Below are 19004 nucleotides of genomic sequence, written 5' to 3'. Positions count from 1 at the left end.
TGAGACCTGTATTTATTCTGTTATATAAACTGTTAAGAGAGATGTTGATGTGAGTTGTTTTCCACTGTGACCTCATGGGGCACAGACTGGAAAAGGTGTCTTACAGATCTCCATGCAAAAGCAACTGTACTCAGTACTCATTTTAAAGTGTGTATTTGCGCTGCCTGAGCAACTCAAAGTCAAGTAGCAAGTCATAGTAGGTAGCAACAATAAAACTGAATATTAAATTAACACAATCTTTCTGTGTTCTGGTTACGTACCTATGTGCAATGCTCACAAGAAGTCCTGCACAAGTCCAATTATCTGAAGCCAACCCATCATTCATAATTGTCTCTAAATCAAATCCAAACCTGACCCACAACATTAATTAAACACACAGGCTACAATCATTCATTTTAAAATTCACCCAGAATTTAATTATACAGACCTTTTATGATAATTTGACTGAGGCTCTCTGCCATTTAAGGTCCCAGATGTATAAAGCACTGCACTCAGTCTGCTCTGCTTAATGATGTAATCAACATGAAGATATCATTTCCAATGTGACTTCCCATTGCTGTCACCATCAAAATGTTTTACCACATATGTTCAAAAATATTTATTTTTAATTTACAGTGGCTAATTTATAGCGTTCTAATTTTGGATCAAGACCACCACTTATTTAGCCATTAGCAACTAGAGAGTGGCAATAAAGTTGAAAAGTTACAAATATTTAACTCTGAAACTGAAGCTTTGATTGTTTCAGGACAAAACAGAAGGTTTTCTGAGGTCTCTGTTACTAACTTGGTGGAGATGCAGGTTTATAATAGGCACCATTCCATCTGCAGAGGCATTCCGGCCTCACATCCATCTTAATTTAATTCAATTCAAATTTATTTACATAGCACCAATTTACAACAAAGTCCGCTCAAGACACTTTACATAATAAGGTCAAAACTATGCAGATATTGAGCAGCCTTGGCTGGCTGTCAGCAGCTCACTTCATCATTGCATGACATTCACCTGCAAACAATTGTTCTATTTTATTTACCACTGGAAGGAAAGGATGACTTTTCTAAAGCTATATTTTAAATTTAGTGTGTAATAATGGACGCCAACAGCATAACAGATGGTCCGATCTCAAATTAGCCTGATGGCTACTGCGTGATTATCCATGAACTAACTTTAGAAGGGAATGAATGAGGCATCATTATCATTAGGAACACATCTTTTTGTGTTGGAAGGCGTTTCAGCTTTGTGGCTCTAATTTTTACTGTCTGGCAGGTAGCCATTGTCTCACATGCCTCATGTCTGAAGGCTTGGCGCTGAGGTCAAAGAAGAGACTTGCAAGGGAGCTAATAAGCTCAGGATTCAGCGTAATCACAGCTGGCTGCAAACGCTAACTGGATCACAAGCAAATGAAAAGGCAGATTAGGCTCTCTCTATATGTGTGTGTGTATGTATGTGTGTGTGGGTGTGTGCGTGTGTGTGTGTGAATGTTTTCCTGTGTTACTATGTGTAGTTTGAGGTCACCCTGTTGTCAGAAAGCAGGTGTCCTCTGACTCTCTGGATAAAGACAGTGACAGTGATATGCAGACATTCAGTTCTAACTCCTTCAACCCTCCATCTGTCTCAATGTGAGCCAGGAGAAACTGGATCCCTCTATTCCCTTTACACTTTGGCTAAAGAGGGTGTGTGGGGGGAAACTTAATTACCTTCATTTGCGATGCAAGATGATGATATATCACTTGAAGAAGTTTGATGAGAGAAAGATTTATTTCCCTCTAAGATGATAACAAGACTGAGCATCTGTTGTTATAATTGGGAGCAAGATTGGGTTCACTGGGTTACGTTCTAATTTTAGTCCATAATAAAATCCTTCCATGCATAACCCTGATAGGACTGCATCAAGCTACAATTTCTAAAAATATTCTAATTCTCTAGTAATCTGTCAGTATGTCCAAACTCACATATAATCTGATATGTTCGCGCACTTTTGTATTTACCTCTTAATCCAAATGGATACAGCCCCATCCACATATACAGTATTTTTTTTTTGATTTATAGTTGTTATGTAACCCCATATCAAGAAATGTTTTTTCTTTCAATTATTTGCTCCCTTTCTCAATTTGCATTATGTGGATGCCTGTCGTTTTGAATATCTGCATATTAAACTCCAAAAACTAATGTTATTTTATGTATTTTAACTATGGAAAGAAGCAGAATGAATGAACTCGTGTGCTATATAATACTATATATAGCTAAATAATACATGCTATATCCGTGTCACATTGGTGTAATGCCCGTATAACCCTACTAAAACAAGATGATGATGCTGCAGGATTTCCAGTGACACAATAACCTGCATGCAGGCTGTTGGGTTTGTCAGCTGCAGCTGACGATCACTGTTAAAATAATAACATGACTTGTGCATGTAATATTTTCTAGGGTATTTGCAGAGCAGTTATTGGAATATGTGTGCAGCCAATAAGGGTTATTAGTGAAGAAGAGTTTTTTAGAGTTGATGTGTGGGGACCTTTTATCACAGCTTGGTTGAGTCAGTGAGCTCATCAGTTAGTTAAGCAATCTGCAAACAACTTCTGCTGTTGTCAGTAAATGAAAATATTCGAATCACTGCACATAAGAGAACAATGAATGCTACCAGCTTTGTGAAGCTTCACTTAGGCCTGGTGGTGTGATGAGATTATTGCTATTGTTGGTACACTCACAAACCACAATTTTACATGTTATTGAGCGAGCTTACATTTGCTGATTAGCACTAAACAGGAGATCAATAGATTCATTAGAATTCATCCTCTGAGGACCATTAATGTCATGGCAACCAGTAACATTAGTGTGGATCAAGGTGGTGGAAGGATCAACTATATAACATAATTATATTATTATTATTATTATTATTATTATTATTATTATTATTATTATTATTATTATTATTATTATTATTATTATTATTATTATTATTATTATTATGTTACAACAAGTACAAATAGAACATAACCAAAAACATACAGTAAAAAATATATGACTACAAACAACGTAATTATTGGAGGTGTTCTGCAGGAAGACTTCACAATAAGACAACAATGGACAATTCAGAACAATAATACATGTGTTGAAATGTTTTTGTGGAATGTTATTTACGACCCCCCAAAGGTGTATAGTCCCAGAAGATAAAGAATTACCAGCAACAAGACTTGTTTACGTTCACAAATGAGTGGATTGTCCCACTCTTTGACCAGCTTTGGTCAATCTCATTCTATGATCAGTTTTTGTGTCTCCTAGAGGCCACTTGCTGTTATCTGGGAAGTTGCGACATGCGAAGCCTGCAGATCAAAGGTGAATTGAGGGTGAAGAAAGATGTTAAAGTACCTGGACATAGATGTGACATCATCACATGCTACACACTACTCACCGTTAAATAGTAATTTTATTATCCGCTGATTATTTGGCTATCCTGTGGCAGCAACAAGTGATATTATAAAAACATGATTTAACATGAATCATTGGAGTGTCTCAGCAGAAGTGATTTGATCTTACTTTTTGTGTTGTGTCAGGAGGAGCAGTGATGAGTGGCTCTTATTCACATTTACAACTCCACCTCTATCAGGTGTATTACAACATGATGACCTCTGACCTCAAGTTTAAACACATAAACTTTAACAAAACTAATACTAACAAATACTTTAGTCAAAATACTTTTGAACATGTGCTTTAATGATTGTGTAAATACCCATTCCCCTGTTTTCATGCTGATTGGACCAGAAAATGACCTCAGTTATGATGTAAATTCCTAAAAAAATGGGAGTTGTGTTTGATTTCTCAACACAGTGGATTCAATGTGACTGCGCTATGAACTATGAAAGATTAGTACGTGATCCTGTGCACATTTTGTCAAAATAGGAAACCAGGAACAAGACTCTGAGACTGTAGCAGATAGACATAATTCGAAAATCACTCATATTCATACATATTATGGCGAATTTGTTATTTGTGAGGGACCAGATACAGTGAGATGTTATGAAAACTTTAACAATCAGACTAAAATGCACAATGTTCATTTGTGTTCTTCATCCAGAAACTATATATATATTGTTGTATTTTGAAAAATGATTTTTACTCCAAACTTTATTTGCCCTGCTTTTTGTTCCCCTTTACATTGGCCACAATAAACCTGGGACTCACAGTGAGAAGCACATTTTTACTAATAATAATTGTCATTTTTAAAATAGTTTTATTAAATTTGCAGGTTTTGTACTGTATGCACCAAAAAACAAAAACAAAAACAATCAAGGCTATAGTGGACATTAAGTTATATATACATTTGTTATAAATTTATACAAATTTAAAAAAGTTTCACAAACAAAAAATAAATAAATTCTGTTAGAGTGGGGAAGACTCTGAAACTATATAAAAACATTCATGTTGGGAAGTAAAGTGTACCAAAATTCCATGAAGAATTTTATGAATATGGAAAAAACATAAAAATGACAATTAAAGATTGAACAGTATGTACAACTGGTGCCAGTAAAAAAGATGCAGTGGGAAAAGGATCAACAGTGATAACAGTTTATTATACATAAGTACTAAGAGTTTAGGAGTATAAAAAAATCAGTAAAGGGATTAATATAGTAGTTGTTGTAGCATCACATTTTGAGCTGTCTATACACAGTACAACAGTAGGATTATGAATATACAACGTTTGATTTTAACAGGCAAGTATGTTGTGTGTATTGCCTAACACACAAAAGTGCTAATTGATACGTTCATTCTCTCCAATAGCTAGTGGACATGCAGCACAGGTCTAGCTGTCGAATTGGCCCTAAGAGCCCCAATCACTGCAGCACTAGAGTGGTGGAATTAGCGCAAGCTGGTTTCTTAAACACGGTTTTGACCAAAGCAGTGGTCCCACCCACTGAGGCCGGTCCGTCCAATGCGCTGATTCCTGCCTCAGAGGAGGATCCAGATATGCTAAACTCCACTCTCGCCCGTTCATTGTACCGAGTCAGCCGCCATGCGCAAATGGATCCAGAGGAGGGCTGTGCTGTGTAGGCTGTAGTCTACTTAAGATCTCTGCCTGCGGGACTGCACATACACACACCACCGACAGAAAATCGCAGGCAGCATCTGGAGCTTGGACTTGCACATATTTTTCCAGACGCACTGGCTTTCTGAGGAAAACGCAAATCCAAGGAGGATCTGACGGGCAACTTGGGGGCTCTCCAGCAGCAACTCCCCCCCCACCCACCCCCAACTCCACCTCATCCTCAGACCGTCGGATGCAGAGAGCAGCAACGATGTGGCAGCTCCGTCGTTAACTCGTCGCACCTCCCTCTGCTTTTGCCGGTTCTATCTGAAGGTAAAACCAGGATGAAACTCAAACCTAACCAGACCAGGACATACGATGGCGAGGGCTTCAAGAAACGAGCAGCATGTCTGTGCTTTAAGAATGAGCGTGAGGAGGAGGTAAGAAACCCCGCAGTGTAGCGTTATTTACAACCACACACACAGCGGTTGTACATGACTTTGTGGCCTAGTCATCCCCTGCCTGCACCCAGTCATTCAGTCTGCACAGCGTCAATTTTTAGTAATACCAACAACATCCTTTAATAATTCACATGGTGTTTGATTTCTGGCCACATTTTACACACTGTCCTTCAGCTTCTGTCAGTTTGTGTTTTCGTGCTGTGACAGTTGCTGTTGTAATTGCCGATGCGCCTCGGGCCATCCAGTTTGGGCTAGTTTGGACGAGGAGGAAAAGACAAAAAATGACAGTTGTCGAGGTAACTTGGACTAGCAACACACGGCTAACGGTCGCGACTTTCTAAATAAAGTCCCCGTCTGAGATCACTCCTTGAAAACTCAACATTCGCCTGACACACAACTCTTAATTTGAAGGCTCATTTGTTCTGCTTCCGGTTAGCTTCCTGCTAGCTTGAAGCACCTAACACACAGGGGGCGAGGCGCTCTGTCGCACGTTTCTTATAATAGCGGCTTTAACACCGGCCCGTGTTGGGTGAGCTTCTAAGATTATGTGGCGCACATCTCTTACTAAACATGTCCGTCAAATTTCCCCGACAGGGTCAGCCTCCATGAATAGGCAGCGAGCATTCATGACTGTGCTGCATCCCGCCGGCCTGGAGCGAGCAGCTGCGTAGAAATCCCGAGGATGAGGATTTAAAGGAGCCTTCACTCAGTAAATAATGGATGTGAGCTGACAGACTTGTATTGTTGTGCCTTAAAAAGACACTTCGCCTTGATATGCAATACAGTAGACCTATTCAGAAGGGATTTCCATAGCCGTTTTCCAACCCAAAGCTTGTTAAAAATACATAAGCTATAATATTACCAATATATTAAGCTATTACATGAACTTCTGAGCTACTTTCTAATTGTTGAGTTTTGTGACGGTTGTCTTGGGTAACACTTTTTGGATTTTTACATACAGTGCATCAAACCTATATAAACAGGAACCCCCCCCCCCAAAAAAAAATAAAAAAAACTGAGACCCATTTCTTATAGAGCTGACAAAATTAATAGCTCTTTTATTCTACCTTTCTTTATTGACAACAAAGGATGTGCAACTGATCATATTAATTCAAACACTTACTTCTTATACGTTAAAATTCAAAACTGTGTAAAAAATTGTTTATATAGTAGTTAAAAAAAACTTTAATTCAAAGCTTACGGTGTACACTTTAAGCACATCTTGATTGTTTGATTTCAGATCCTCTGCGATCACATAGAGTCAGCAATATAAAAATTCGGTCTCTGTATTAATACTTACAAACCTGACTGTAGGTCCAAAACTGAGGGACATATCTCTGTTATTGTGGCATATTCATGCATGTCTAAATTTAGCCTTGTCTTTGAGCGTGGCATAAACAAATGGTTACACAATCTACAGTGAAAATTATCCAGCGTGGTGTCCTTAGACAGGCACAGAGTGCCCTGGCTTGGCCCTCTGTTTGACTATACAACACACAGAAGCTTTACAGACACAATCATATACACCAATTACACATGTGCAGAGGTTATGTCATAGTTATGTCTGAAGTGTACTTGACACCTTCCTGTATTTCAAGGAACTGGTTTGTACACTGTGATTCAATTCTTATAACCTGTAATTACAGGAAAAGAACATTCTGAGAATATTGTGACAGCAGGAGTGTGTAGGTGTGACAGACACTCTTGTAGTTTTCAGGCACGTCACGGGGTTAACCAAGCTTGAAGTTAAAGAACTGATCTGGTCATGATCAATCTGGTCTTGACCAGTTTTTGGAGAAAATAGCTGGAGCTGGAGATAAAGACCTTTGTATTATCAAATATTTCTTAAACACACGTCCCTCACACACACACACACACAGTCAGTTCCTAGATACAGGAAACGCAGCTATGCTGAAATAAGAGCTGTATATGCTGCTGGACCATTTTGTTTTCGAGGAGAAAGCAGAAAGCTGAGCCCTCAGGGAAAGGTTCTTTATGACAGCAATTAAAAGCCCAACAGGAGAAAGTGGGAACCTGACCGTGCAGAGCAGTCATAACTGAGCAGGGCCACACAGCTTGTGAGCTGCTTTTACTATTAATTATTTTATTATTTTTAGTATCATAATAAGGCAGTGACAAGTTGGAGAAATCATCATTAGTCCAAGTGTTTTTTTTGTTTTTTTTAAAAACATATCAATTGTTCTATTCAAATGTTCTAAAATATTCTTTCTGGGTACTGTGAAGTGCACATTCAAAGTCACGTGATGAAATTAGTTCACAGAAGCCGTTTATCAACTTCTATGAAACGACAATTTTCTCACCTGGTTGATGCTCAGGCATTATCCAGTTGTAGTCAAAAGTAAAGTGGCTGTAAAATCAATATTTTATATTAATTAGGGTTGAAAAGGTTCACAGAACTAACATTTCAGGTCATATCATAGGTTCTGGGAACCGGTTTTCAGTTTTCAGCATGTTTTTATGGTTTTCATTAATTTGGCAAAAAGGTTTACAACAGCTTGCCCTTAAAATTTGGGATAATGACATAAGGAACATAAAAACATTCTCATAATTTAATGGAAATAAGAAAGAAATGTTGTTTCTACAGTTGTTGAGTGTATAGTCTGGGACTACCTGTAATATCATCATTGACCACCAGGGACCACTGGTTGACCCCCCTCTACCACCTATATGAAGTGGTTCATCAAATTGCAGAGAATTTACTCAAGTTTGAAGCGTGATTCAGCTTTACAGATAATTTTAAGGCGTTTTCACGCCTACTCTGTTTAATCTCAACCTTCAGCCTTTTCATTTTTGAATGAATCAAAATAGCAGGTGTGAAAGGTGTATTGGTTTGAACCAAATAACCAGATTGGGGTCTCAGACTGGATGCGATTGAACCATGTTTGTTCTTTTAATTTTTCTAGCATTGAAACAGTTTTTTAATGTTTCGGATCTCTGCACCAATTAGGTGAGGCAGTCTTAAACAGTAGAAGAATTAAAGGACCTGAACAGAATTGAATATGACCTGTGGGATCCCTCGAGGAGAGGAAGACATGAGATACTTAATTACAGAAACGTATCAGTCATAATGCTATAGCCAATCTACTGGCAACAAAATGAATCTATCCAACAATTGAAAGGAAAATGCTGCCCACCGAGCACACACCAACATCAGATGCACACCAACCACACAAACCAATTAATGTCAAGCATAGGGAGGCAAGGCCAAGGTATGTCCTGGTAAATTCTTAAGTGTGCTTGCACCATTGTAAATAGTTGCTTATATAGCACTTTTTTCCAAAGCGCTATATATTACATTGTAATGTAAAACCAAAACAGATCAAACTCCTCATATTTGTTGATTTCCTGCATAATACAGGGAATTATTACTGCCTTAGCATTATTGATTCTGCCTCTGCACCTCAGTATCTTCCATCATTTTCTCCTCCTGGCACCCGCCCTGGCATTTGGGGCCTTCTTTATTTGACAGCTACAGGCGTTCCTCCTCAGAGACAAGGAGGTGTTTATGTCTCCCAGAATATTCCTCGCTGTCCCTGAGTGTGACAGAGACCTTGCTGTCATGGCCTGTGTTTTAATTTCCAGTGGCACTATTTTTACCTCACATTTAGAAATGTTAACAATTAAACCATGACATTTGTTTTTTCCTATGTCACTTACAATCCAGCTTTTTGTTATTGCATGTATTGTAGGAATTAAAGGATTTGAGGCTTGTATAACTTTGTATTGTTTTTGAAGAACAGAAAGGTCAACTAATGCGATATGTTTCTCACATTTATCAACAATTTTATTTCAATATGGAGATGAGATTTACAGTATGTTGCTGGTTCCTTCGAAGTGTTATGTGTTCCAAAACAGTAAATTTCACTGGGGAATACAGGGTAGTTTGGGGTTTCTACTTCACCCTACCCCCCCTTTCCAAAAATAGGTGGCTTTCTGTGCTACAACTTCAGCTGTCAGCTGACCTATATATCATGACAGATTGACATATTTAGTTTTGGTGTTTTCTCACACTTTCAGCTGTAGCCTATAGGTTTTAAGGTAATTCTGAATTTTCCTTTTGTCAGGACTTACGAAAAGTTTCATAGACTCAAGTCCTGTATATACAGTAAATATGGTGCAAAGTGGTGGATTAAACCTTTAAATAGCTAAAAGTGTAGAAATAAAAAAAAAAAGATTGACATAGTCAAAACCAATGGATAAATGTTTAACTTGTATAAATGACTTAAACTTTGCTGTGGTGGTATATTTGAAGTCATTAACGCATATACACTGATGAGTGATCAGTTTTTACAAAAGTATTTTCATTTTTTGATGATGTATCTTTGTGGGTGGTAAACATCTGCTCCACCTTTACCAACTGTGATCTTTGACCCTTCTTTATAGTAATTACTGTACATGTTTTATCGTAATTACAATGATCAGTATTGTATAATATGTTGTTCGAGTGGAGTGCTTTTACTTTTGTACTTTAAGTAAAATGTAGATCTGAAGTGGTGTTTGTAGTGGAAAATGTTTTTAGGCCAATATTTACAGTTTATTTACAGTTTGTGTACTTCTACCACCTCTGCAGACAGAGTATCACATTTTGCTGTGTATGAGGCTGTGTAGCTGCAGACTGCTCAGAGTACCCATGCTGACCCTTGTCCTCCACAAGTGTTAATGTTGTGGCTGATCGTTATAGTTAATTGTTGAATTTCAGTTTATGGATGATTGTTTTTTATAACTGGTGTCGGAAAACGCAGATTTGTTCTTCCAACAAAAAAGATGAAAATGGCAGAGCAGAGCAGAAGTCTGCTTTATCCTTGCAGCCCCAAAAGCACTGTGAATTTTGTTTTGTATACATCTCACACTTGGCTTTGGACACGTTTACACCAGTGATCCCCTTTAAGCCTTCGCTGGCTGCAACCCAACACAAAGACACCAACACAGTGAGAACTGTGGAAAGGAGCAGTCTTACAGCTACATAAAAAAAACAAAAAAAACAACAACAAAAAAACATGATATGATACACATGATAGTCATATTCTGCACTAGTACCGTTACTGTAAATGTCTCTTCTCTTAGCATGTCATTTACTGTACACCATAGAAGTCATGCACCTGTTGAAGGGCATCAACACCTGCTGCCTTTTAAAAAAAATCTTTTCATCTGCAGGAGACGTTTATTAAATGTGCGCACACACTTAATCCTCATCTTTATACTTGATATTTGTACTGTGCAGCTCCTCCCGCCCTCCAACCTGACCTGTATTGTCTGGATTAAAGCAGGTGGCTGCTTTGGGTGAGTTGTGGCACGTGAGGAAGACAGCAGGAGACATTGCTCACTGTTAACACAGCAAGCACATGCCATCCAATCTGTTTGACCCTTGTTGCAGCCACAATCCCCTTAGAAGGAAAGATATACAAAAACTGAGTTAGGATTAAGTGACAGACTGACTCCTGTGGCAGATTACAGGATATAATGATTAGATTGGTGGCACAGGTAGATGCCACCATCTGTTGCACGAGCTGCTTAACACACATTTCTCTGAGATGCATGTATCTTTACATTCCCTGCTTGGTGTTTATTAGAGGATCATTTCTGGCATGACAAAACTATACAGAACAAATTTGCTCATATAGTGCAATAGCTACTTGTATGTTTGTGTCTGAAAAAAATGGTAAATGAAATTGAGAAACAAATCACACGAGAGGCCATAATGAATTCTGTTGTTTTTCTTATATGGGCTGTTGGTATTATTATGACATGTCCTGTCCCAGATTGAATTGCTCCATTCATATGTGATAATGTTTAAAGCAGGTGCACTTGTGTCCATTGTGGTCACTTACTGCATGCTGTCAGGAACCACAGACACAGAAGCATCTGGTCTGTGCATATCAGAGCACACTGCAACTGTAGTGTAATTTAAACCATCACAGGGTTTGCGAGGGATCACTGATAGAATCTGAGTGACTCATGCCTAGCTTTGCATTCATTATGTGCTGGCTTCATGTTGTGAAGGAACTGGTTTGACACTGGCTTTGATTCAAGTTTCTGGAATTAATGCACTATCTGTTTAGTAAGCTAACTTTTCTGTGCCTCATAACACTGCTACAAATTGTTTGTATGTGATATGTTTCAGTACAATAACCTAACAACTATTTTATGATCATACTTTTAAATTCACTCAGTAGATTGTATATTTGTCAGAAGTAAATGTTTTATGGGACTTGTTGGGGGCTTTGGTAGTTAGCAGTCATTAAGCAACAACAAAGAGTAAGTAGCAAAAGCAAAAGCAAAGGCAATTATGTCTGTCCTCAGCCCCGAGTACAAAAGGTTTGTGTCGTATGTAAAATCAAAGCCAATAAAAAGAGGACTTAAATATAAATTAACTATTGAGAGGCAGAAGAATGTCCTAGTAGTATTAAGTAAAAAACCACCTGCTCTATATTTTCCTAAAGTTGTGTTGTTGACAGGTTCTGCTGGTCAGCAGCAGTCGACATCCAGACCAATGGATCGTCCCCGGAGGGGGGATGGAGCCAGAGGAGGAGCCGTGTGGCGCCGCTGTGCGAGAGGTATTTGAGGAGGTAAATAAATGTATTCAAATTGTTTTTTTAATTTCAGTTTTTGCTGAAAACTCATGATTTTGAAGGGTGGTGTGATATATCTTGGATTTTTGTGTTCACACGCTTTAGCTAGAGAAAAATATTTCTAGTCTGCTAGTCTTTGTTCAAAATCTTGCAAAATACTCATCTATCCCTCACTGGAGTTTACATCGACTCTCTCCTGCCATTGCCAGTGTTTGTTTTCTGTTTTAAAGAAGAAAGAAAGGAAAAAGGGCTCGAAATTAGTTGTGTGGGTGCTTCAGTATACTACTGTAGAGAAGAGTGAGAATATTAAAGCTTCACAAAGCCAGTGTCTTGGGAGCCGGGGAGCCGGTGGCATTCCACCGGTAGCACCAGTTGAGAATCTTGTGTTCATCAGAGGTCTAAACTTGGCCCTTCGCTGGATTCCTGTGCATTTCCAGACCCTGCAGTCCAGCTAGTGAGATGTCTCAGAGTTGCAAAGTGACATTGGTGAAGTATGCTGAGCAGCGGAAAGGACAGATGTCATATGTTTGACAGTAATTTGAATCCTGTAAAGCACATCTGAATTAATAAAACACATGTTTGTTGTCATTAAAGAGACATAATCACTTTTTGCAATAAAACCCTTTTTAGGATTTATTCCAGGGTCTTTAGAGATAAAGGGAAATTAATAAAAACTACAAATGGTGCTTGTTTTTGAGGAACTACAAAATTATTTTGAAGACTTTACATCATGAAACGAGTCTTAAATACTTCATGGTTCCATATAGATGTCGTTAGAGACACAACAGTTGGAGCTCAGCAGACAGTTCCTTCGAAACTGTGAGGGGCACAGAGTACAGAAATGAACTTTAAAAATATCTCAGTCTGGACACATTTCCTGAACATTTTCATGTGTAAGTAAGTATTTGTCAAGCACATCTATTTCAGAATGTCTCAGAGGGTAACAGTTAAGTTCAGCTCAAAGAGGTGGACATGGCGTTTTTTTAAAACTTTTAAACATCATGAGCAATATTCATTGTTTTGGGAAAGCGCACACTCTGTGGTTTTGATGCTGTTTTTCAATGGATTTCCACCTATTTATCATTATGGCCGATTTTGCTGTACAGTCAAATGGAGAAAATGTTTTCTCTTCATTTCTTCCTCAGGCTGGCGTGAAGGGTAAGCTAGGACGCCTACTTGGTGTATTTGAGGTAAGCCTGTCACACAAGTAATGTGTAGTGTATTGCAAAAGTATTGTATTTATTTAGCATGCAATGCTGTAATGATAATTTAATTTTCACAAGCACATAAATTAGTTAAATTGCCAACTGACACAAATGCAAAAATGACAACAGTCCTGAAACAGAGGCTGTTGAATTAGCGTGTATTCATGGTTTTGTAGTTTTATCAAATACTAAATTTACTCTCCTTCTGATTGCTAAAGCAAAACCAAGACCGAAAGCACCGGACGTATGTGTATGTGTTGACTGTGACAGAAACCCTGGAGGCCTGGGAAGACTCTGTCAACATAGGTACAGTTTCTCTTCACCTTCTCATGAATGTTTGCATGTGTGGCTGCTGTGGTTTCTGTGCTCTGTTTGGGACTGGTTTACAAAATACTGTGTACTTTATGTATGTGGAGGCCACCGTTCTGCATGGAGACTTTATGGGTTTGTAGTGACAGCAGACAGAAATAAATCTAGGCCATTGATCTGAGCTCCAGTGGCTCTTCACCACAACATATAACAGATGTCTGTAGCCTGGATCTTATATTATTGTAGGTGGTTAGTGGAGAGCTTCCTCCAGCTGCTGCACTGCATAAATTCTTAGTAATGAAGGAGTCGACAAAACAGGTCCTGTCTCTTTCATACTTAACTCTGTTTAAATGTCCTTTATTAAGTACTTCTATAAAAACCCTGGCAAATGGCTACAAGCAAAAACACATTATTCTAATAATAATAATAATGTTGTTTGACTGCAGGTGAAACATTAGTCCTTCTTTGCTTTAATAACAGTGAAATGCATACTGCCCCCTGAGCTACAAAATATTCCAGTTCTACGTTACAGTATACTTTTGAATATCACTTTTTACAGTGAAATGGCACTTATCTTTTCAGTTAAGAGAAAGCAATATATTGATGCTAAGCATAATGCTAAGTGCGCAAGTAATAGCTTTTATAAGATTTAAAATCCAACTGGAAATAATAAGGAAATAAGCATCTAGTCTCTTTGCTTTTAGCTTTATTTTTTTTTATTATATTCTGCATAATACAAAATTGAGAATTTATATGTTACAGTATGCTATTGTTGCATCATATGTGGGAACTCATGCTTTGATCTCTGTCTCCCCCTGCAGGCCGTAAGCGGGAGTGGTTTACAGTGGAGGAGGCCATCAAAGTGCTGCAGAGCCACAAACCTGTCCACGCAGAGTACCTGCGGAAGCTCCAGCTCAGCTGCTCCCCTACAAACGGAAACTCCATTCTCCCTAGCCCACCACCAAATGACAACTACCCCCATTACAGCGCTACCGCCACCTCATCCCTGACGGGGAATGTGTTGGGCTCCTCTTGCAGATAGAACTGCACCCAAACCTTTAGTCCTGTCCAGCATGGACAGTTTGCTGAAAGTCTGTACAGCCTTGCATGAATTTAATGACTCTTGAGACTTTCAGTTCTCATATTTGTATAATAGTCTTAGCTGCAGGACAGACCAAAGCCATCACCAGAACTGTGTTAAAGACTACGTGACTGAGCAGGAGAAGCTGATAAAGCGTACATCTTTATGGATATGGCTGACTCAAAAACCTTTTTCTTTTTCTGGCAAACAACAGACGGGTGAGCTGATGTTTAGGAATGAAGAAGCTGTAAACTCTGCTGGTTTGAACAACCTGGTGAAGGATTGCCTTACAGAAACTTTGTATGAATGTTGCATTTGGGTTATTTTACTTCAGTAATGGTCATTTCTATTTGCGTTTAGTTGAATAGATATTCTTTCTAGTCAATAAAAGGGCAATTGAGCCCAAAGTATATCCACGAGAAGAATGTTTCTAGTCCTAAAACTTCATCTACCCAGCAAATCTCATATTATACTACATGGATATAACTTTACAAAAGACACCTGTCAAGAGATGGGTTTCTCTGTTTCATTTTTAATGTGATGCAGGATTTTATTTATACCATGTAATTATTAATAACTTTTTAGTCGAATTGGACAAAAATTATTAAATCTGCTCCTAAAAAATGATTTTTAAAAAACAATAGATGCTGACGTTAAACTAAAAGTGAACATACTCTGTTTGTATTAACAAATACAAGAACTGGAGAACAAACACGATAAAAGCTGTCAGTGAGTTACTACCTCAGTAAACTAAAAACTGGATCTGAGTCATCATGCTTTTCAGCATCCTGTGACACAATACTACAGTGTTTTATAGTTAAACATCAACCAACGTTTCCAGGAGTCATCTAACCTTGACTCATCTGACAAACTGGTCTGTTGTGTAAAGCTACATACTTTTCATAAGCACTTGGTGTTTCTCATGTTGTCAAAGTGAAAGTTTTTAATGGAGCAAAGTAAAGCTTTGCCATAGGTATTATGTGCTGCCTTGAACAATGATTGGGGTCAGTTGAGTTTTTCAGGTCAATGGATTTCCTTATGACATTAATATAATTTGCCTTTAATGAAAAGTGATGGTGATTGCCTGCTCTTTGGTTAAACAGCAGTTTTATTGTATCTCGTGGTACTGAAAGGGAATCTGGTAAAACTATCGCTAAATTACAGAATTGCTATGTACAATATGATTTCTTTTTTAAATTTTAACTGTTTTAAAGAATTCCGAAGCAATGTTTTTTTTTCCTTTTTATTAACATCTTTTAAAAATTTGTATTTTGGGATTTTGTGGTTTAAGACGATGTAAAATGGATCTATGGTTCAAAAACATCAGGGCCCTGTTGCATTTCAGGATTCTCAATTAATGGAAAAAATACCCCCCTAAAAATGCTAATTAAAAAAACCCTAACGGAATTGTAAACATAGCTATCTACAAAATGTCTCATTCTCTGGTGAAATGCCACCTTTCAAATTATTAATTATTCTCCTTATTTATCAGTTCTCACTGAAAACAGACACCCACTCAATCCTGTGTCGACAGCTGAATGATAACTAGTAACACAGATTTGTAAATAACTTTAAGAGGATCACCGAAAATGGGTTTTTAACCTGAATGAACATGTATAAATGCTCTTAATATTTTGTATATTTTTAACAATGTACAAATGGCAGGAGAATATGTAGAAAAGCCCACTAAATATGCACAGTACATCATTTTTGTACTAGTGAAAATATGCCACAGCTTTAGGATATAACGGTTGGTTGGTTTGTGTTTTAGTGTAAAATAGAGATTTTGGTTGAATTAATAAATTTAAAAACATTTGGTTAAAGCCCTTAGGTTGAGCTTAATAAGTTACTTTTCAGAATAAGTTCTCTTACTGTAGGAGAGCAGAAAAATTGATTGACTAAATAAAATGCATCCATTCTAGGTGTTTGATAAAGAACTTAGTTTTTTTCTTTTTATACAAAAATAAAATATAGCATGTAGTTAACTTGTCGGTTTTGGTCAGCTAAAAAGACACATTTGAAAATTAATATTAATATAAATGATAAAATGTGTGTTTTTCAAATAAGTAAACAAACTGCAACTTATCACCATGAAGGCAGGACTGTAATGATAAGGAAGTGGGTTGGAGGCTACTTGTAATTAACTTGTTTTGTAGGAGTCAAACCATCTCACATTTTAAAACTTCCCATGCAGAACAGATTTATCTCATTATAAAAACTATGCTTTGCCTTCACTCCATTACAAAGTCTTATATACACTATCATAAATTCAGCCGTGATTGATGGGTAAATTAAAGACCCTGACCATTTCATCTCCTGAGTATGTGTATGTAAGTGTATATTGTGCGCTGATGAACATAAAATATGTGCCAAATCAAAAATGTCTTTGTATGCAGATGGAAAACATCTTGGCATTATACAAAATTGTAATGTCAAAGTATAAGTGTGTGTTTTTAGAGATGAACTGCATCCTCCATTGTTTAAATCATTACTAGGTGCTTACTCTTCTCCATTTATTCCTTTAAAATGTAATGGAGCATGTAGGACTATCTCAGACTGCGATCAGAATTACCATACATTTAAATGATACTCAGAACTCCTGATGTTTTATGTCTTAATATCCCGATGGTGAGCCCTGAAACACCACCCTCCTGGTCCTGTTATGTGTAGAGTATGACATAAAGGATCAGAATCCTTCTCAGTGCAAATGTATGTGTTCAAGTACAGAAATGTAAGACAGCCTAGAGAAAAGCATCGACTAAATGACTAATTTTGTGGATCTGGACAGCTTGACTGTTTGCTGAACATCCCTAATGCCACATGGATGTGTCTGGGATATTTTAATCAAATTAAAAACTTAGCATCGTTGTTGATGAATATTATGCGCAGAAACATTTATTGTGATGCAGATTTGAAGAACTGGAATGGAAAGATTGTTTTGAGAAAAGATTTAATTAAAGGGGAAAAACATTTGAACTGTAATTGATTTTTCATTTTAAGACAACATCCGGTTTATGGTATTATAAGATTTGGAGGTAACTTTTTTACCCCAGGGTAAAAATGTGCACCTCTTCACACCCCATCCCACATTCTCAGCAGGGATTAGCAAATGTAAGGTTAAACATTTACTGGCTGACAATTCTGGGTTAGAGAATTTGCACAATATGAAATTACAGCAGCATAAAAAATAAATTTTTAATCCAGGACCAAACACTGATGCAGGGCTCCCCTGAAGGCCCCTAATACACTTATTATTCCTATATGGCTGAGCTAAATCTGCATTTTATGTAAATAAATACCATAAATATAATGACTGAGTCTTCGGGACAGATTTTCCTAGTAGTCGAACTCTGTTTGGAAATAACATTATAATAATAAATTATAATATGTAAAATAATAGGTGTCAAGTTTTCAAGTCTGTCTTAACACAGTAGTCAGTTTCCAAAGGAGTTGCAATTCACAAAAGTGTGCTTTCACACTAAACAACTTTGATAGATAATGTGATGAATTATGAAGGCTGAAAGAAGCCGCTTTTGGACACCACTGCTGACTTATGGAATCCAGCCTGTATTAGCTGGATGACATAAGGCAAAAGCTTTATCAGTGTTCATATGGGTGGCGACTATTCTTTTAAAATATACTTTAAAAAAGTGCTGTTATCCTTTAAAATATTTAAAAGATTCAAATTGTTCTCATCACGGGAAAAACGCCTCGAGCAGCTGCCTGCAGCCTGGTATCAGTAGCACTTGAATCAAATCATAAAAGATCTGGTTGCTATAAAGATTTGTTTAATTGCAACTCACAGCTTGTGTAAACACTGTTTTACCAAGGAATAAAACACCTGGCGGGGCACGTCTCTTGTGCCTGGAAGCGGTATCCCCTTACAACTCAAGCCAAAGAGAGCGGTGCAGTGGTGGAGTTTGGTAAATGGCTCAGCCAGACTAACATTCTCATGTGACATCGTAAAAGTAGCGATACCACAATGTAATAAGAAAAAGTCCTGCTTCCAAAATCATACGACACTAGAGATTTTTTAAATTTTATGTAGCAAATTGTTTTATTACCTGGTCAAGGTGGAGCTACTTTTGACATTTTGCTCTTATAGCTATAAAACTGAAGGCAGCTGAGGCTTAGCTGAGGCTTAGCTTAGCTAAAGGACTGTAAGAGGAAGAAGAGGTCAACAAAATCTGCCCACCAGCACATCTAAACTAGACCAGTTGTTTAATCCACAAAGACCAAAGTATCAGCTGTTTATTGTTGTTTTATGCTGGTTATATTGGGTTGTACAGACCAATTCTCTCTGAATTAGGCTATAGAAGAAAATAAATGTTTACA

General features: G+C 37.6%; 1 protein-coding gene across 2 annotated transcripts; it reads left to right on the top strand.

The window, feature by feature from the left end:
• Nucleotides 1–5001: 5001 nt before the first annotated feature.
• Nucleotides 5002–17641, top strand: nudt4b (nudix (nucleoside diphosphate linked moiety X)-type motif 4b). 2 transcript variants are annotated; one of them, XM_067490276.1, is made up of 6 exons: nt 5002–5463; nt 6079–6206; nt 11961–12071; nt 13220–13264; nt 13498–13585; nt 14410–17641. In XM_067490276.1, the coding sequence occupies exons 2-6, from the start codon at nt 6201–6203 to the stop codon at nt 14628–14630; spliced, it is 471 nt and encodes a 156-aa protein (XP_067346377.1). In that variant the 5' UTR covers nt 5002–5463; nt 6079–6200; the 3' UTR covers nt 14631–17641. The 2 variants fall into 2 exon arrangements, with proteins under 2 accessions (XP_067346377.1, XP_067346376.1); XM_067490275.1 differs by lacking the exon at nt 6079–6206.
• Nucleotides 17642–19004: the final 1363 nt, after the last annotated feature.

The sequence above is a fragment of the Channa argus genome, chromosome 21, assembly GCF_033026475.1.
Source record: "Channa argus isolate prfri chromosome 21, Channa argus male v1.0, whole genome shotgun sequence".
NCBI lineage: Eukaryota > Metazoa > Chordata > Actinopteri > Anabantiformes > Channidae > Channa > Channa argus.
The sequence above is the reverse complement of the archived record's forward strand: the minus strand, read 5'-3'. Positions and strand labels throughout refer to the sequence as shown.